This window comes from Arvicanthis niloticus, chromosome 1 (genome assembly GCF_011762505.2).
Source record: "Arvicanthis niloticus isolate mArvNil1 chromosome 1, mArvNil1.pat.X, whole genome shotgun sequence".
In the NCBI taxonomy this organism is placed as follows: Eukaryota; Metazoa; Chordata; class Mammalia; order Rodentia; family Muridae; genus Arvicanthis; species Arvicanthis niloticus.
The window spans coordinates 56,327,563-56,348,525 of NC_047658.1; the positions used below are offsets into that span (position 1 = coordinate 56,327,563).

General features: G+C 38.0%; 1 protein-coding gene across 17 annotated transcripts; it reads left to right on the forward strand.

Moving 5' to 3' along the window:
• The first annotated feature begins 1,493 nt into the window (after window positions 1–1,493).
• LOC117717939 (olfactory receptor 5V1-like) lies at window positions 1,494–20,485 on the forward strand. Of its 17 annotated transcripts, none has more exons than XM_076937334.1 (6): window positions 1,494–1,613; window positions 1,754–1,819; window positions 2,831–2,867; window positions 4,387–4,454; window positions 5,120–5,163; window positions 19,325–20,485. In XM_076937334.1, the coding sequence occupies exon 6, from the start codon at window positions 19,348–19,350 to the stop codon at window positions 20,293–20,295; it is 948 nt and encodes a 315-aa protein (XP_076793449.1). In that variant the 5' UTR covers window positions 1,494–1,613; window positions 1,754–1,819; window positions 2,831–2,867; window positions 4,387–4,454; window positions 5,120–5,163; window positions 19,325–19,347; the 3' UTR covers window positions 20,296–20,485. The 17 variants fall into 17 exon arrangements, with proteins under 17 accessions (XP_076793449.1, XP_076793418.1, XP_076793460.1 ...); XM_076937323.1 differs by having other exon boundaries at window positions 1,534–1,613; window positions 1,757–1,819; window positions 2,829–2,867; XM_076937303.1 differs by lacking the exon at window positions 5,120–5,163 and having other exon boundaries at window positions 2,829–2,867.
• Window positions 20,486–20,963: the final 478 nt, after the last annotated feature.

The following is a 20,963-nucleotide window of genomic DNA, read 5'->3' on the forward strand; positions in this document are numbered from 1 at the left end:
AAGTAGGAAGAGCTGCTACCAGGATCAATCGAGTAGTATTAATTGGGTCTTGCAACATTTTCTCAATCAGGAGGATTATATTTTGTCCGTATCCATGTTTCTCTGTTCTTTGAAATTTCTTTGATTTTGGAGATATGTGCCCTTTAAAACCATATTTTCCACTGGTCTGAATTTACTTTGTGTACATTCAGTTAGTATTTTAGAATTAAATTCTTACAAATTATCATTTTAAAAATAAGAGAAATATTAATAATAATAATAATAATAATAATAACAACAATAATGACTTTAAAAATACCATCTTATATGAAGGTATATAGTTAATCCCTTAGGATATGGATCATTAAGTGAGAATCACAAAACAATGTATGAGACACCTAGGAGTTATTGGTCAGAGACGCCCAACAAAACTCCAAATCAACACAGGACATTGGGATTGACTACTCACCATAACTGGCTACATTATATTTGATAAAAATACTTATAATTTTTCTATTTTATCTGAAAATTTATACAAAATTGAAACATTATAACATTTATCAATATTTAATATTTATAGATTCACTAATCTCAAGAACAAATCTATTATCTCTTATGTATCTACTTATATGATATCTTATATCTTATCTATTTATATCTACCATTTTTTTAAAAGGCATGTTTTAGATTTTATTTTTATGTGTATTAATGTTTTTCTTGCATGTGTGCATATGTATCATGTATGTGCCTGGTGCCCATGGAGATCAGAAGAAGATATCAAATTTCCTAAAAGTAGAGTTACAGATGGTTACAAACCATCATCACCAATTCTGGGAACAAATTTCAGGTCCTGTTCAAGAGCAAAATGACTGCTCAGCATTTATTTATCTACCATCTATCTGTCAACTAGTCATTTATCTATATAAGCTCATTGTGTCATTAGGAATCAAGTTACAAGAAATGTGTTTCAAGTCAGAGTGGGCCTGAGCTGTTTAATGGTCATGTGGATGACATGGCATTTACAAGATGTGTTGTCTACTAATGCATAAAAATTGTAAAGTTTAATTCAACAATGAAAATATTATTTTTGGAAATGTAATAATTCAATTATATTTTGAAAAATTCATTGGCATACATTTATTCATTGACGTTGTTTCACCATATTTTATTTTACCGTATTCTACAAAGCATATCACTTTTTTAAAGCATTGGGTCATGAATTATCATTTATTTAATTTACCCCCAAACAATTCAATTGAGTTTAAAAGCAACCAAAATAATTATTTGATGAAGTTTATAAATTTATTTCTTATATCTATTATTGACTGAATGCCACAGTTTGAACACATTTGCTAGGCAAGTATAAGAAATTAAAATGTCCTTTTGTGCTATAGAATTACTTTAATGCTTATATTAAATTAATTATCTATGTGATCCCATTATCAGGTTAATACCAATGTGCATAGTCTCTCTAAAGTTCTTGTTATGATTCCCTAAGGAGAAGCAGGAATAATATAATGTTGTACTAACCCCTGATGTACATCTTGCATTCAAGTGGTGATATGTTTTATCTACTGATGTAATTTGTTGGCCAGATCATTTGCTCTAATTTGCTGATTTTTACAAAAAATCTGGTAATGTGAGGCACTTTAAAAGCAAAATTTATTTATATATTTTATTAATGTTCAAATAAATCAAATACAGTTTTGATTATGCTAAGATTTAATGTTTATCTTTTATTTTTGCTTAACTAATAGTTGATTTTTGTATGTAGCAGAAACTTGAATGTTTTTTGGAAAAGCAAAGCATCATATATTTGATATTTACCATATTGAGCATGGTAAGAGAAAATGAGAGTAAAAAAATGTGAATTTTAGGTAATTTCTAACAGAGAGTTAATGCTAGTCATGTGTGTCAATTCCTATGTATAATTATGTATTATATCAAGAATTGCACAAAGCAAGCACATACATTGCATTTAGTAAAAGTTTTTGGAATCTTTATTTAAAAACATATTTCTCTGTACATTAGGCATATTGCATAAACATTGAAATAATATGATGGGCAGCATATAACTTTTTTTCTAATTCATTGAAAATGCTTAATATTTACTTATGTTTAAAGTAGAAAGATAAGATTGTTGAGATAAAAACAGGCACTCTCTTCACATGAACAAGTTCTGCACTGTAAATATCAAGGCCATGTGTTTTATTGAGTACTTTCAAAAACCTAAGTGTAAAATAACAATATACTCTCTTTTATGATGAGTACATATTAGTGAAATTATTTTCAAACAAACAGGTATATTTATTGATGAATTTACTATATTCCATGTTTAAACAGAATATTAATGAATTTTCTATAGTTTTTGTTTAAAAGAGTCAGGCTGAGGGTAAAATGTGCATAGTCTCTCTAAAGTTCTTGTTATCATGATTCCCTATAGATAAGGAGAAATAATATATTTTCTACAAACTCCTGATATAAATCTTTCATTCAAGTGATTGTTTTATCTACTGATGTATTTTTTTTGGCCAGTTTATTTGCTTAATTTGCTGATATGCACACATGCATATGTGTGTGTGTGTAATGTGACCTATGTCAAAAGTAAAATTTACCTATACTGTTTTAGTAATGTTCCAATAAATCAAATGTGGTTTTATCTATGCTAAGATTTAAGACTTAAGGTTTATCTTTTATTTTGTTTAATTAGCAACTAACTTGATTTTTTTGTATATAGCAGAAACCTATTTCCCCTCTCTCCCACTCGTGTGTGTGTGTGTGTGTGTGTATGTGTGTGTGTGTCTAATGACTAGCTGTGGGTATTTTTATTTGTTTCCATCTGCTGCAAGAGGACCTTCTCTGATGATGGCTGAATAAGGCATGGATCTGTGAGTATAGCAGAAAATCATTAGGAGTCATTTTTTTCCTTCCCTTTGATTTTGAGAGTATTTGTGTTTGGTTTTACCCTGGGTGTCTTATGTATCTTGTGTCTGGTTCTTCATCATCTAAGGGGTGTTAGGTATGGGTTAGGTCTTGCGGAGTGAGCCTTTACTCAAATGAGACATTTGTTAGTTTCTCCCACAAGTTTTGTGCTACCATTGCCCTAGCATATTTACATGCAGACATATTGCAAATCAGAGGTTTTGTGGCCAGGTTGGGGCCTATGTTTTACTTTTGGTAGCCAGCAGAATATCCTTTACCAAAGAGTCCAGAAGATTGGAAGAAGGCTCTTTATAGGTACCAGCTTTACCTTTCCATGTTCAATGAACTGTGTGAGTGCTATTTTCAATAAGAATGTGAGTTTGCAATGAGGTCTTGCTGTCTTTTTGCAGAGGGCAACTTATTAACTTGACAACTTACTGGGTGGTTTGGGCATTTCCATAGGACAACTTTGGCCAATAATTCTATTGGCTATGATATAGTCCTGATAATAGAAGCTTTATCTATTGACAAGCGATGGCCAGTTGGAACTTGTTTCCTTCATTATTTGGAGACGTCATTAGAATTGCCTGTATATATTATAGGAAGCTTCCACTGCACTAGGTTTTAATATTCTCTTCTGTACCCATTTGGACTTTTCTATGCCTACCCTTGCTCCTAAATAACAACATGGGGGACTTTATATTTATTAATGAATGCTTTGTCCTTGAGCTAGGCTTACTCTATAACTACCTCTTAACTTATAGTTACCTGTTTGTACACATATTCTATGTCTGCTGCATAGCTGGTTACTCTCAGGTTTTTTCCCTCAGTTTTTTATATCTGAATTCTTCCTCATCTCAGTGGTGAATTTCCTGCTCTTCTCTCTTTCTAAGAGCTCCCTTCTCTCTGGAGAATATCCAACCTTACTATCCTATATTTTACTGTAGGCCATAGTTTTTTTTAAAAAAAATTTAACCCATCAGAAGGTGCCTTAGACAAGGAAGGACAGAGATAAATCTTCCCTCATTGTAAAAAAAAAAAAAATCACTCCAACACTCCTCAAATGCAATTTTAGCTGATTTTTCTTGCATCCCCTCTCAACCCCATTTTACCTCCCCCTACACACCTCATTCTTTTGTACCCATCCCCTTACCCCAGTTCACCCATAAAATCTATTGCACTTTCCTATCACAGGGAGATCCATGTGTCCCCTTCATTTGTTTCTCTATATCAAACCCCTAAGGGACTATGGATAGTAGACTAGTATTAGTATTAGATTAGGATTAGATAGTACTTAGTAATTATTTAATGGCTAATGTCCACATACAAATGAATAGAAGCCATATTTATATTTCTGGATCTTGAGTTACCTCATTCAGGATGACTTTTTCATTTGCCTTCAAATTTCATAATGTCATTGTGTTTTCTTTTTTAACAGCCGAGTATAAATGTACAACATTTTTTATTAATTCTTCTAACATCTAGGTTGTTTCTAACTTCTGGCCTATTATGGATAGAGCAGAAATATATACTGTGGATCAAGTGTCATTGAGGTAGGATGAAGTGTCTTTTGGGTGTATGCCCAAGAGTGATATAGCTGGATCTTGAGGTGGATTAATTTTCATCCTTTTGAAGAACTGATTTCCATAGTGTCTGTACAAGTTTGCACTCCCGCAAACAGAGTGTTCCTTTCCTCCATGTCCTTGTCAGAATTCACTGCCACTTGTGTTATTGACTTTAGACATTTTGACAGGTATGGGATAGACTTTCAGAGTAGTTTTGATTTGCATTTGTATTTTCCTGATGGGTATGGATGTTAAACATTTCTTTTTAAAAATTTATTTATTTATTTTTAATTAATATTTTGTTTATATCTCAAATGATATTCCCCTTCTCAGTTACCCCTCCACCAACCCCCATCCCATCCCTCCTCACCCCCCTCCTCTTTGTCTCTATGAAGGTGCTCCTTCACCCATTCAACCATTCACCCCACTTCACCCCTCTAGCATCCTACTATGCTGGTGCATCAAGCCTCCCTCCCCTCCCATTGATGTCAGATAAGTCAATGTTCTGCTACATATGTACCTGGAGTCCTGGAACATTTCTTTAAGAACTTTGCAACTATTTCTTCTCTATTGAAAATGTTCTGTTCAGATCTGCATTGCATTTTTAATTGGGTTATTTGGGAGAATTTTAATTACTGTCTTTTTATCACTAGGATATCTATTGTGACATTGCTTATTTGATCTCAATTTAATGTTGGTAAGTGGTATTTACTGATAAAATTATTTATTTCTTTTAGATGTTCCAGTTTCATGGAATACAGATTTTTCAATATGTTCTATGACTTTATAGATTTCCACTCTATATGTTTGTATAGCCTCCTTTCCACTTCTAAGTTGGTAGCTCTCTTTCTCTATCTCTCTCTCTCTCTCTCTCTCTCTCTCTCTCTCTCTCTCTCTCTCTCTCTCTCTTAGTTATTTTGGATAAGGGTTTGTGGATCTGTTTTATTTTCCTAAAGAACCAACAGTTTGTTTCATTGGTTCTTTGTATTCACTTTGTTTTAATTTTATTTATTTCTGTCCTGAGGTTTATTATTTCTTGCCTTCTAATTCCTCTTGGAGTTGTTCCTCCTCCCACTCCTGAGTGTTCAGATATGCTATTGTTAGTCTGAGATCTCTCCAGTTTTTTATTTTATATTATTATTTTAATGTAGGCATTTAATGCTATGAGCTTGTCTTTTAGAACTGCTTTCATTGTATCCTGTGTGTAGTAGTGAGTTTAGCTACACCCTTTGTGCTCCCAGTAGGTTGCATGCTTCTAGCTACCTACTCAGGAACTATTTGGATCTGTGAATGAAAGACACACACATTAGCTTATTTTTGAAATCCTGTGACTTTGTCAAAGACTGGGCACTCCTAAACCTTCTCCTTCTACCCCAGGCCTAAATGGGGAAGTGGCCAATGGTCACCCACATGAATTCTCATATGGCTGATTGGTTGGCTTTCTCTCCTGCAGCTCCTATGTCCCATCCTTCTCCCCCAAGTTATGGCGATTCTCCTCTTCTTTTTCCCAGTTGCTAGCCCTTGCAAATCTAAAGGTCCTGCCCCATCTCTCTCTGTCCAGACATTGTCTGCTGGCATCTTTATCAAAAACTGTTGGGGGCAAGGACCTTCAGTGTTTGACCATGCAGCTTCCAGATTAAATTAAAGCATTAGAACCAGTCCCAAACACCTGTAAGCTTGGGTGTGTTCATCTATTTCTATTTAATTCTAGCCAGTCTTTCACTTTTGTTCATTTTTGTCATAACTCATTTTTCTTTTAGTAGAGAGTTTTTATGAGTTTTTCAGTTTTTATGAGTTTGTAATTTTTCTGTTGTTGATATCCAGCTTTATTCTATGGCAGTTTTATAGGATGCAGAGAGGTATTTTAATTTTCTTGTATTTGCTGAGACTTGCTTGGTGTCCAAGTATGTAAATTTTGAAGAAGTCAATTTTGGAGAAAGTTCCATTATGTGCTATAAAGAAGGAATATTCTTTTTTGTTTTGGTCATTTGTTCTGTAAATATATCTTAGGTCTATTTGATTTATAATGACTGTTAGCTTTAGCATTTCTCTCTTTAAATTTTGTCTGGAGTACCTGTCTATTGGTGAGACTGGTATATTGACAATTAGTGTGTGAGGATCAACTTGTGATTCAAGATGTAGTAATGTTTCTACTTTTTTCTGTGATATTTTTAAAAATTAATTTACTTTTTACCTTTTCACTTTACTGGTCCCCTCCTAATCTTTCCCTCCCACAACCCTTTCCCCATCCCTCCTCCTCTTCTCCTCTGAATGGGTGGTACACCCTGGGTATTCCCTCACCTTGGTACTTCAAGCCTTTATGAGGCTAGGTATTTTCCCTGAGGCCAGACAAGGCAGCCCAGTGAGAAAAACATATCACACAAGCAGGCAACAGCTTTTGGGATAGTCCCTGCTCTAGTTGTTCAGGACCCACATGGAGACCAAGCTGCATATCTGTTACATGTATGTGGGAAAGCCTAAGTCCTGTCCATGTATGTTCTTTGGTTGGTGGTTCAGTCTCTGAGAACCCCAGTGGTTCAGGTTGTTGATTCTATAGTACTTCCTGTGTAGTTCCTATCTTCTTCAGGGCTGCAAGTCTTTCATAAAAGTCCCCAAGATTCATCCACTGTTTGGCTCTGGGTATATGCCTCTTTCTGAGTCAGTTGGTGGATGGTGCCTCTCAGAGAACAGCCATGCTAGACTCCTGCATGTAGGAATAACAGAATATCATTAATAATGTCAAGGATTGGTGCTTGAACATGGGATGGATCTCAAGTTGGGCTGGTTATTGATTGACCATTTCCTCAGGCTCTGCTCCATCTGTAATCCCTGCATTTTTTGTAGTCATGATAAATTTTTGGTCTAAAGTTTTGTGAGGGGTTTGTGTCCCTATGGTTTCACTGGGGTTCCTGTCTGGCCAGAGGAGGAAGCCTCCCCAGGCTCTATATCCTCAGTGCTGTGAGTCATGGCAAAAGACACCACTATTGATTCTTGGGTTTCTCCCCATCTCAGGTCTCTAGCTCTTCTTTGCTATCATTGCAGATTTCCAATTTTTCTTATGGCCATCTAGCCATCTCCACTGCTACTCTCCACATATGACCCCAAACCCCACCACATCTCTCTCAATCCCCTTTCCAATCCTGATTCCTCCCTCCATCTGCCTTCCACAACCATTCCATTCCTCATTTCAAGTGATACATACCATGCATGTCTTTTTGGTACTGGGTTCCCTCACTGAGGATGATATTCTCAAGATCCATCCATTCGCTTGCAAAATTCATGATGTATTTGTTTTTCGTAGCTGAAGCATATTCTATTGTATAGATGTACCACATTTTTAAAAAAATCCATTCTTCAGTTGATAACATCAAGGTTTTTTTTTCCAATTTCTGGCTCTTAGGAATAAAGCTGCTATAAACATATTTGAGCAATTTTCTCAGGGGACGTTGGAGCATCTTTTGTGCATATGTCATCTTTTGGCTGTCTGTAGGTAGAATTATACCCAGATTTTTGATAATTGACCAAATGGATTTACAAAGTGGTTGTACAAGTTTGCATTCTCTTCATTAATGTGTAAAACTTGTTCCACATCCACCTCAGCATGTGGTTTCATTTGAGTTTTTGGTCTTAGCCATTCTGACTGCTGTAAGATGGAATCTCAAAGTTGTTTGGATTTGCATTTCTCTGATGACTAAATACTTTAAACATTTCTTGCTTCTTTGCCATTCAAGATTTCTCTGCTGAGAATTCTGTTTAGCTTTGTGCTTCATTTTTAATTGGGTTATTTGGGTTGTTGGTGTTTAACTTCTTAAGTTTGTTACAAATGTTAGATATTTGTCCTTTGTCAGACGTAGGGTTGGTGAAGATCCTTTCTCAATCTGTGGGCTGCTTTTTTGTCTTATTGACAGTATCCTTTGACTTACAGAAGCTTTGCTGTTTAATGAGGTCCCATTTATAAATTGTTCGTCTTAGAGCCTGGGCCTTTGGTTTGCTGCTCAGGAATTTGACTCTTGTATCAATGCATTGAAGGGTATTTCCCACTGTCTGTCCTATGAGATTTTGTTTTTCAGGTTTTGTGTTGAGGTTCTTGATCCATTTGGACTTGAATTTTATGCAGGGTGATAAGTATGAGATGATTTTCATTCTTTTACATGTTATATCCAGTTAGAGTAGCGTCATTTGTTGAAGATGCCTTCTTTTTTCCTTTTTTAAAAAATTAAACATTCATTTATATTTCAAATAATATACCCCTTCCAGTCATTCTTTCCCATCCCCACTCCCCCTTCCATTTGCCTGTATGAGTGTGTTCTTCCACCCACTCACCCACTCCTGCCTCACTGCTCTAGCATCCCCCTATGGTGGGGCATCAAGCTTTCATAAGACCAATGGCCTCCCCTTTCATTGATAGCAGATAAGGCCATCTTCTGCTATGTATATATCTGGAACCATAGATACCTCCATGTATACTCTTTGGTTGGTTGTTTAGTTTCTTGGAGCTCTGGGTGGTCAGGTTAGTTCTTCCTATGGGGTTGCAGTCCTCTTCAGTTCCTTCAGTCCTTTCCCTAGCTCTTTCAATTGGGGTTCTCATGCCCAGTCCGATGGTTGGTTGTGTCTGCATCTGTATTGGTCAGGTGCTGGTAGAACCTCTTAGGGAAGAGCCATACCAGAATGCTGTCAGCAAGCACTTCTTGGCATCAGCAATAGTGTCTGGGTTTGGTGGCTACAGATGGCATGGATCCCTAGGTGGGGTGTTCTCTGGATGGCCTTTCCTTCAATCTCTGTTCCATTATTTTTGTTCCTGTCTTTTTTTCCTTTGGACATGAACATTTCTGGGTTAACAATTTTGAGATTGGTAGGTGCCTCTATTCCTCAACTGTGGGCCATGCCTATCTACTGGAGATGGTCTCTATAGGTTCTCTCTCCCCTTTCTTTCATATTTTGACTAGAGTCATCCCAGGTGGGTCCTGGGAGCCTCTCATTTCCCTGGCACCTGGGACTTTCTAGTGGCCACCCCTACTTCCCCATCCTCCACTGCTACGTATTTATATTTGATTTATTGACCCTCTGTACTTCTCTCTTGTCCTTTACAATACCTGATCCTGTTCCCTGTTTTTTATTCTCCCCTTCCTCTCTCCCTCCCAGTTCACTCCCTCCCTCTACCTCCCATAATTATTTTGTTCCCTCTTTTATGTAAGATTGAAGCATTCACACTTTGGTCTTCCTTCTTCTTAAGCTCCATAAGGTTTGTGGGGTGTATCATGGGTATTCTGATCTTTTGGGCTAATATCCACTTATCAGTGAGTGATTCAAGTTGTGTGTGTGTGTGTGTGTGTGTGTGTGTGTGTGTGTGTGTGTGTGTTTGTGTTACCTCACTCAGGATGATATTCTCTAGTCTCTTCCATTAGCCTACGAATTTTATGGTCATTGTTTTTAATAGCTGAGTAGTACTCTATTGTAAATGTACCACATTTTCTGTATCCATTCTTCTGTTGAGGAGCATCTGGGTTGTTTTGGCTACTTTATCAAAAAACAAGTGTCCAAAAAAATGTGAGGGGTTATCTCTGGGTCTTGGATTCAATTCCATTTATTAAACTGTCTGTTTTTGAAGCTGTACATTGCAGTTTTTAATCACTATTGTTCAGTTGTGTAGCTTGAAGTCAGGGATGATGGTTCTTCCTGAAATTCTGCTATTGTTCAGGATTGTTTTGGCTATCCTGGGTTATTAATTTTTGATATGAAATTGATAATCACTCTGTGAGTCTATCAAAATTGCATTTGAATTTTGGGGGTTATGTTGAGTCTGTAGATTGCTTTTGGTAAAATGGTCATTTTACTATGTTAATCCTATGTATTCATAAGTATGGGAGATCTGTCCATCTGATATCTTCTTCAATTTTTTTTCGGGGACTTGAAGTTCTTGTCATACAGATTTTTTACTTGCTTGGTTAGAGTTACACCAAGATATTTTTTATTATTTGTGACTATTGTAAAGGGTATTTTCCACCTAATATCTTTCTCAGCCAGTTTGTCACTTGTATAAAGGAGGAATACTGATTTCTTTGACTTAATTTTCTATCTAGCCACTTTGCTGAAGCTGTTTGTTAGTTGTACAAGTTCTTTGATAGAAATTTTGGGGTCACTTATGTGTAGTACCATATCATTCACAAATAGAAATTCATTGACTTCTTCTTTTCCAATTTTTATCCCCTTGACCTCCTTTAGTTGTTGTATTGCTCTGTCAAGAACTTCAATTACTGTATTGATGAGATACAAGAGAGTGAGCAGCCTGGCGTCTCCTTGATTTTAGTGGAATTGCTTTAATTTTCTCTCCATTTATCTTGATGTTGGATATTTGTTTGTTGTATGTTGCTTTGAATATGATTTGTATTTGTCTTGTGTTCCTGATCTCTCTAATACTTTTAACATAAAAGGGTGTTATATTTTGCCCAAAGCATTTTCAGCATTTAGTGAGATGATTATGTATTTTTTCCCTTTCAGTTTGTTTATATGGTGGATTACATGGATAGATTTTCATATATGAAACTATCCCTTTTTCTATGGGATGAAGCATACCTGTTCATGATGGATGATGCTTTTGATGTTTTTCAGGATTCAGTTTGTGAGTAGTTTATTGACTATTTTTGCATCAATGTCCACAAGTAAAATTAGTCTGAAGCTCTCTTTCTTTGTTGAGTCTTTGTGTGATTTAGGTATCAGGGTAATTGTGGCCTCATAGAATGAATTTGGCAGTGTTCCTTATGTTTCTATTTTGTGGAATAGTTTGAGGAGTTTTGGTGTTATCTCTTTGTTGAAAATCTGCTAGAATTCTGCACTAAAATCATCTGTCCCATCTGTCCCTAGGAGGTGTTTTTTTTTTTCTTTTCTTTTTTTTTCTTTTTTCTTTTTGCTTTAATGACTAATTCTATTTCTTTAGGGGTTATAGGGTTTTTAAAATAGTTTACCTAACATTGATTTAAATTTGGTAAGTAGTATCTTTCTAGAAAACTGTCTATTTCATTGAGATTTAAAAAAAAAAAATGGAGTACCGGCTTTTGAAGTAAGACTTAATGATTCTTGGAATTCTAGAATTTCTTTTCATTTCTGACTATGTTTATTTGGATATTGTCTCTCTGCCTTTTAGTTAGTTTGGTTAAGGGTTTGTCTATCCCGAGCTCTTGGTTTCATTTTTGTTTTTATTTGCTTCATTTAAATTTTAATTGAATATTTTATTTATTTACATTTCAGATGCTGTCCCCTTTCTCCATTCCCCTCTCTAGAAACCTCGTATCCCATCCTCCCTCCTCCTTTTTGCTTTTATACCATTTTAATTACATGCAAATGTCAAATAGACAAATAGTCAAAGAACAAGCAAGGCAATAAACACAATTCCGTGAACACTCCCATGATCACTGTTTCTAGGGGCTTATCAGAATGACCAAAATATCTGAGCCAACTTCCCTGACCTAGCCCAAAGTCATTTTCATGTCTGAAGCCTACTTCCTTGTTCTAGCCTAAAATTGAGATTCCTGCCTAAAATTACTTCTTTGTTATAGCCTAATGTTAGATTCATGCCTGAAGCCCATTTCCTTGCCCTTGGCCAATGTCAGGTTCTTGCCAAGCAGCTCCTTTTCTTGTCCTTGGCCTGTGTCATCTTGAGAATTCCTTATTTTGCTCTGAATCCCATTTTTAATAGGGTCATTTTGTTCTCTGGAGTCTAATTTCTTGAGTTATTTGTATATATTGGATGTATTGTATATTGTATATATTGGATGTATTGTATATATTGGATGTATTGTATATATTGGCCCTCTATCAAATGTAGGATTGGTAAAGGTCTTTTCCTAATCTGTAGGTTGCCATTTTGTTTTACTGACAAGGTCCTTTGCCTTACAGAAGCTTTTTCATTTTATGAGATCCCATTTGTCAATAGTTGATCTTAGGGCCTGAGCCATTTGTGTTCTGTTCAGGAAGCAACAAGCATCACCAAGAGAATACAAGAGATAGAAGAGAGAATTTCAGGTGTAGAAGATACCATAGAAGATATTGACCCAACAGTCAAAGAAAACGCAAAATGCAAAAATTTTCTAACCAAAACATCCAAGAAATCAAGAAAAAATGAAGAGACCAAACCTAAGAATAATAGGTATACAAGAGTGCAAAAATTCACAACTCAAAGGGCCAGTAAATATCTTTGACAAAGTTATAGAAGAAAACTTCCTTAATTTAAAGAAAGTGATGTTCATAAACGTACAAGAAGCCTAAAGAAAGCCAAATAGATAGAAGCAGAAAACAAATTTCTCCTGTCATATGATAATTGAAACACCAAATATACAGAACAAAGAAAGAATATTAAAAGAGGTGCACTTTTTGTATGCAGTAGAATGATGAATCCTGGTTTTTCCATCTTCTCTGGTAGCCTATGTCTTTTTATTGTGGCATTGAGTCCATTGATGTTGAGAGATATTAATGACAAGCGATTGCTATTTTCTGTTATTTTAATGTTGATAATATTTATGTGTATGTGTGCTTCTCTTGTATTTGCTGGTATGCAATTAATTATTTCTTATATTTTCTTGGATGTAGTTACACTCCTTGGGTTGGAGTTTTTCTTCTAGTATTTTCTGTAGGGCTATGTTTGTGGATAGATATTGTTTGAATTTGGATTTGACTTGAAATATCTTCTTTTCTTCATCTCTGGTCATTGAGAGTTTTGCTGGATATTGTAGTCTAGGTTGGTAGCTGAGGTTTTTTAGAGGTTGCAACATATTTGTCCAGGCCATTCTACCTTTGAGAGTCCTTTTGGAAAAGATGAGAGTAATTCTAATAGATCTGCCTTTACATGTTACCTGGCCATTTTTCCTTGCTGCTTTTCATATTCTTTATTTGTTCTGTAGAGTTTGTGTTTTGATTATTATGTGCCAGATAGATTTTCTTTTGTGATCAAGATAGATTTTCTTTTGTGATCAAGTCTAATTTATATTCTACAAGTTTCTTGATTGTTTATAGGCATTTCTTTCTTTAGGTTGGGAAAATATTCTTCTGTGATTTTGTTGAAAATATTTTCTGGGACTTGGAGCTGGACCTCCAACTTCTTTTATTCCTTTTATTCTTTGGATAGATCTTTTCATGGTATTACAGATTTTCTAGATGTTTTGTGTTAGAAATTTTTAGATTTAACATTTTTTTTTGACAAATATAGCAGTTTCCTTTATGATATCTTCTACACTTGAGAGTCTTTTTTTCTGTCTCCTGTATTCTATTGGTGATGCTTGCATCTGTTGTTTCTGTTCTCTTGCCTAGGTTTTTCATCTCCAGAATTTCATCAATTTTTGTTTTCTTTATTGCTTCTATTTCCACTTTCATGTCTTGCACAGTTTTATTTCTTTCAGCTGTTTAACAGTATTTTCCTGTATATCCTGCATTTATTTGTTTCTTTAAAACCTTCTACCTGTTTGATTGTATTTTCCTGTATTTCTCTCTTTCTCTCTCTTTTTTTTACTTCAAATATTTAAGATTGGGTACATGATACAAACAGGCAAAATATTTAAAAGTTAAAAAAATAAATTAATTACTATTTATTTATTTATTTATTTATTTATTTATTTATTCATTTAAGGAAGTTGTTCATCCTTCTTAAAGGCCTCTATCATCTTTACAGGATTGGATTTAAGGTCATTTTCTTGTGCTTTGGTTGTGTTAGGATATCCAAATGTTGCAGTAGAAGGTGTCATAGTGACCTGAATTTTGTTGATTGATTGTATTCTTTCAAGGACCTCTAGTCATCTGGATGGTTTTGATCCTTTTGTAGTAGGTATTGGCAAGGGGGTAAACCTAGTTGGTTATTGGTGTAGGACTTGGTTGCAGGCATCTAATGGGTATCCTTGGGTTGCATGGTTCTTGATTTGAAGGCCTGTTATTGTTCAGCATCTTCAGGTCTGCATGGTTCAGGAGCTGAACATCTGATGAAAGTGGGCAGAGAGGTCAAGAGAGAATGGAAGTTCCCTAGGGTATCAGGCTGCTTTGGGCAGCCTGGCTTGCTCCAGAGAACTCAGCACACAAGGAACATAGGTGGGGAAAGGTAAGATTACCTCTATGGTTCAGGTTCAGCAAGTCGGATGAAGGTGGAAGGAGAGGGGGCATGAAAATGGATGTATCCTTGGAATAGCAGGGTACTCAGGGCAGTTCTGCTTGCTCCAGAGAACTCAACAAGCCTGTTCTATATGCTTAATGTTTGATTATTATGTGCCAAAGGGTACTTTCTTTTCTGATCCAATCTATTTGGTGTTCTATAAGTTCCTATTATTTTTTAAACTTTAAAATATTTATCTTTAATCATTTTTTAAATAGTCCAGTCATCATCCCTCTCCTGGTCTGCCCTCTGACAGTTCCTCATCTCATTCCTCCTCCCCTTGTCTCTAAGAGAATGTCATCACCCCCACCCCATCACACCCTGTCAGGTCTTCACACTCTCTGGGGCCTCAAGTCTCTTGATGGTTGGCTCCTCTTCTCTCACTGAGGCCAGACTTCTTCTGTGTCAGGGGCCTCTTACCAGCTAGTGTATGCTGACTAATCAGTCAGTTCAGTGTCTGCAAGATCTTGGGGGTCTACTCTGGTTGAGACTGCTGGTCTTCCTATGAGGTCACTCACATACTCAGGTTTTTCAGCTTTTACCTATTTCAATCACAGGGGTCCCCGGCTTCTGTCCATTGGTTGGGTATAAGTATCTGCATTTGACTCTTTCAGCTGTTGTTGGCGCTCTCAGAGGGCAACCATGCTAGGCTCCTGTCTGTAAGCACACCATAGCATCAACAATAGTGTCAGGCCTTAGAGCCTCCACTTGAGCTGGATCCCAATTTGGGCCCGTCACTAAATGTCTTTCCTCTCAGTTTCTTCTCCATTTTTGTCCCTGCAGTTATTTTAAACAGGAACAATTCTGAGTCAGAGTTTTGACTGTGGGATGGTAACACCATTCCTCCACTTGATGCCTTGTCTTTCTATTGATGGTGGACTTTACAAGTTCCCACTGTTGGGAATGTCATCTAAGGTCCCTCCTTTTGAGTTCTGAGTGTCTCTCACCATCTAGGTCTCTGCTACATTCTAGAGGGTATACCACTTCTTATACCACCTGCAGTCGCCTGTTTCCATTCTTTCTGCTGGCCTTCAGGGATTCACTCCTGTTCCCAATCCCCAATACCTGACCATGTTCTCCCTTTTCCCTCCCTGTCACCTCTCCAAACCAGATCCCACTCTCTTTCTGCCCCCCACCCCCACCCCCGTGCATTGAGGCATCCTTACTTGGTCTCTTCGGCTTGTTAACCTTTTTGAGTTGTTTGGATTGTATCCTGGGTATTCTGTACTTTTCTTTTTTTTTTTTTTTTTGCTAATATCCACTTAGTAGTGAGTACACAACATGCATGTCCTTTTGGGTCTGAGTTACCTTACTCAGGATGATATTTTCTAGTTCTGTCCATTTGCCTGCAAAGCTTATGTTGTCCTTGTTCTTGATAGTGGAGTAGTATTCCATTGTGTAAATGAACTGCATTTTCTGTATCCATTCTTCCTTTGTGGGACAGCTGGATTGTTTCTAGCTCCTGGCTATGAACATTGTGGAACACATGCCCCTGTGGCATGGTAGGGCATCTTTTGGGTATATGCTGAACAGTAGTATAGCTGGGTCTTCAGGTAGATCTATTTCTAATTTTCTGGGGAACCTCCAGATTGATTTCCAGAGTTGTGCCAGTTTTCAATTCTACCCTGAATGGAGGAGTGTTTCTCTTTCTTCATTTTCTTGTCAACATGTGCTGTCACCTGAGTTTTTGATCTTAGCTATTCTAATTGGTGTAAGGTAGAATCTGAGGGACAATTTCATTTGCATTTCTCTGATCACTAAGGACTTTGAACATTTTTTTTAAGTGCTTCTTGGTCATCTGAGTTTCCTCTGTTCTGAATTCTCTGTTTACCTCTATACTACATATTTTGATTAAGTTGTTTGGTTTTTTTGGAGATAAGCATCTAGAGTTCTTTTTATACGTTAGATATTATCCCTTTGTCAGATGTGGGGTTATTGAAGACTTTTTCCCGATTTGTAGATTGCTGTTTTATCCTATTATGTTCTTTGCCCTACAGAAGCTTTTTACTTTCATGAGGTCCCACTTACCAATTCTTAATCTTATAGCTTGGGCCATTTGAGTTCTGTTTAGGAATTTTCCCACTGTTTCAATGAGTTCAAGGCTCTTTCCAAATTTCCATTCTATTACATTCAATGTATCTAGTTTTGTGTTGAGGTCCTTGATCCATTTGAACTTGAGCTTTGTGCAAGGTGACAAATATGGATCTATTTTCTTTTTTCTACATACAGACTTCCATTTAGACCAATACTATTTATTTAAGATGCTTTTCTTTGACTGTTGTGTCAATAGCCTCTAATGTATCTTCTATGCCTGAGATTCTTTCTTCTATCTCGTGTATTCTGTTGTTGATGCTTGGATCTGTAGCTCCTGACCTCTTTTGTAGTTTTTCCATTTCCAGTGTTGCCTCCATTTTTGTTTTCTTTATTGTTTCTACTTCCCTTTTTAGATCTTAGACCACTTTTTTTTTTTTTTTTTTCAATTTCATCACCCGTTTAATTCTGTTTTCGTGTATTTCTTTAAGGGATTTATTTGTTTCCTCTTTAAGGGCTTTTAATTGTTTACTTGTATTTTCTTGTATTTATTTCATTGAGTTATTTGTATCCTCTTTAAAGGACTCTACTATCTTCATGAGATAGGATTTTAGGTCAGCATTTTTGTTTTCAGGTGTCTTGGGGTATCCAGGGCTTGCTATTGTAGGAGAACTGGATTCTAATGGTGACAAAGTATATTGACCTCTGTTGCTTGTGGTTTTGTGCTTGCCTCGCAACATTTGGTTATCTCTAGTATTAATTGGCCTGGTGTCTCTATCTGTATCCTGCCTCTCCCGTGTCCCTGGGTTGCTGCAGGTCTTCCAGGAGACCTGTGACCCTATCTGTAGCACATCTCTTGGGATGCCTTCAGACTGTTGGGTCTGTTGTCCCGGCTGCAACAGATCTCCTGGGAGGCTTTCGGCCTATGAGATCTGTTATCCTGAGTGCAACAGATCTTCTGGGAGGCCTTCAAACTGTGAGGTCTTCAGAGGGCCAGATACACTGATGATGTGCCCTGTTGTCCTGGGTGCAGCAGATCTTTGGGATGCTTTCAGACTATGGAGTCTTCAGGAGGGCAGACAAACTGATGAACTATGGCCCTGGGTGGAGCAGACTGTAGGGTTAGTGTGGTCCCACTTCTGCTCTGCCACAGGGCTCGAGCTGCTCAGGCAGGAAGGATTAGGGAGTTTGGCCATGCTTACCCAACACTATCAGTGGGCAGGTGTCAGGCTGTGGGGAAGTTGTGAGACACTCTCCAGGTTAGGGGGAGCAAAGTCTGGGGACCCAGGGACAACAGGAGCTGGTTCAGGGTGGCTGGGGCTGTCTGGTTCTCAGGCTCTTGGGCACCCAGGTACCACTGGAAGCCCCAGAATAGCTGAGAATGGAATGGGGGCCCACAGGCTGGAACTAGCCCTGGGCAGAGGGAAAGAAGAGGGGAGTGCTCCAGTTGGATCCTGTGGGGATGAGTCCTTGGCTTCCTTGGCAGGTAGCTGGCTTGGGTTTGGCTTGGTGGAGGCTGTGACTGGGAGCAAAGGGAGGCCTTCTACGGGAGATTAGATGGTGGCTCTTTAGGCAAAAGCCTTCTTCAGTGCTCCCCACAGTGGATTCCAATGAAAAGAGGCAGTCCATGGTTTTAAGGCATTATTGTCATGGTGGAAAGTGGTAAGTACAACTGTATCCCACTTCTCAGGGAGGGCCTGAGGTTAAAAACCTTTTGCAGAGAAGAGTGTCTGGGAAGGAAAGTTTGTTGACTAATTCCCCAGGCCTTTATGTAGCTCATTAAAATGGAAATCTGTCTTGAGGCTATGTGATCATAGGTCACTTCCTCTATCTGTGGAGGGGCTTGGGTTTCTGCTCCTATGTGACTGATAGCCACAGATCTATGGAGGGCTGTGGGGGGCTGTAGCTATGTGACAGGAACTGGGTGCCCAGGAGCCAGGGTGAAGTGCCTTCTCTCCCTTCAGGGTCACCAGAGTGTCTAGCCTTTGCTCAACCAAGAACCAGGATGCCTTTCACTGTCCTACAGCAGATCTGCTGGGAGGCCTTCAGACTGTGGTGTCTGTTGCCCTGGGTGGAATAGATCTCCTGGGAGGGCTTCAGACTGTGGGGGGTCTTTACAAGAGATGATAAGATCATGATCTGCCCTGGTAGAAAGTATAGGCTGGAAAGGGGTGGAGTTCAAGCAGATTTAATGGGTCCCGTATCTACTGGGTTTATCAGTGTACCCAGTTATTTTGGTTATTTGGGGGAACCCTTACCTGTTACCCTGCATCCAGCAGATCTCCTGGGAGGCCTTTGGACTGTGGAATTTTTAGAGGAACAGACCAGCTTATGATCTGCCTCTGTAGAAGGCACAGGATATTGAGATAAGTCTAAATTAAGCAAATGTCTATGGGCATGTGAGAAATCCATCGGCTTTCATGAGTAATATATAATAAAAGGTTTGCTAATGACTAATGAAGAAGATATACTTTCAAGTTCTCGTTAGGGTCTCAGAGAACTTCTTAGAGATGACAAACAGAAAATGAATATTTTAAACAAGAGCATGAATACACAAAAATTTAGACAGAAATGCTCATTACTAAAATCCATAATTGAAGTGGAGCAATTATATTGACTATTAGTCTGGTATTGCTGTTGTCCCAGAGCTCTCTACCCTGCCACCCTAACCTGAATTCTTTGCTTTCATTTCTCTTAGAAACACCCTTTAAGTGAGAACAGATGGATGTCTACAATCTTACCACAGTGACGCAGTTCATCCTCATAGGGCTCTCTGACCTCCCTGAAGTGCGCTATCCACTCTTTGTGGCCTTTCTCATCATCTATCAGATCACTTTACTGGGAAACGGAGTCATCCTGTTGGCCATTGTGACTGAGAGAAAGCTTCAAACGCCCATGTATTACCTGCTGGCAAATCTGTCCTTGCTGGACATATTCTGCCCATCAGCTACTGTCCCGAAGACACTCAAGAATCTTTTGACTGAGGATCACAGCATTTCCTTTGTTGGGTGTGCTTTGCAGCTCTATTTCCTGGTGGCCCTAGCTGGGACCGAAGTTTTCTTGCTGGCTGTGATGGCTTATGACCGTTATGTGGCCATATGCTTCCCTCTGCGTTACTCCCTCATCATGACCAAAGTTCGCTGTGTGCAGCTGTTGTCTGGGACTTGGGCAGCCGGGTTTCTGAACTCTTTTGTTCACACAATGGCCACCTTCAGCCTGTCTTTCTGCAAGTCTAATAGAGTTAACCAGTACTACTGTGATATTCCACCTGTGGTGGCCCTATCATGCTCATCCACCTATATGGCAAAAATGCTTCTTTTCGTGATAGGATTTATCTTTGGGGTTGGTGCTTTTCTGATCACTTTGATCTCCTACATATACATTGTGTCGACCATCCTAAAGATCCGTTCAGTGGAAGGGAAGCGCAAAGCTTTCTCTACATGTGCTTCCCATCTTCTTGTAGTCTTCTTGTTCTATGGCACAACTATATTTACCTATATGCGCCCAACCTCCAGTCAAGACTCTCCTGGTAGAGACAGACTCATCTCTATGTTGTATTCAGTCATTACCCCTATGTTAAACCCCATTATCTACAGCCTGAGAAACACAGAAGTCAAAGGAGCATTCAGAAAAGTTTTACATCTTAGGATATGTTCACCCAAAGCATGATATTAAACTTCTTATGCTCTCTTTAAAATGAATATATAGAATGAAGTAGAAAAGTAATAAAACAATGTATGCAGAGAGAGAGAACGTGAACAGAAACATCCATTTAAATTCAGATATTATTATCTGCATTTGTATATACACTTTAAATTAAAAATTTCAATTAAAAATTAAAACCTTGACCCCTCTGGAATACCATTCCCCTTTCACTTTTCTCTTGGTCCTTTTGGCTGGGGCACACACCTAGCTGGTCTGCTCTTGTGAAGACACCATAACCTGAGCCATCCTAGAGGAACCAGTGCACTCAGAGCAAAGTAGGAACCTCTGCACTCAGAGCAGCAGGATTTCATGATCCCAGAGGCAGCCTGAGTCCCAGGAGTTTGTTCACCCAGGAGCTCAGGTTCATAGGATCATGGAGACATCTGGACTCTGAGTAGTTCTGATGCAAGCAAGATAACTGGAAAGACAAGCTCCAGTCAGAGACAGTGAGTGCTGGTAGCACTAGAGATAACCAGATGGCAAAAGGCAAGTGCAAGAACATCAGCAACAGAAACCAAAGTTACTTGTCATCATCAGAACCCAGTTCTCCCACCATAGCAAGCCCTGGACACCCCAACACACCAGAAAAGCAGGATTCAGAATTAAAATCACTTTTCATGATGATGAGTGAG

Coding starts and splice junctions, on each gene's coding strand:
- LOC117717939 (XM_076937303.1), top strand. CDS start 19,348: ATGGATGTCTACAATCTTACCACAGTGACGCAGTTCATCCTCATAGGG.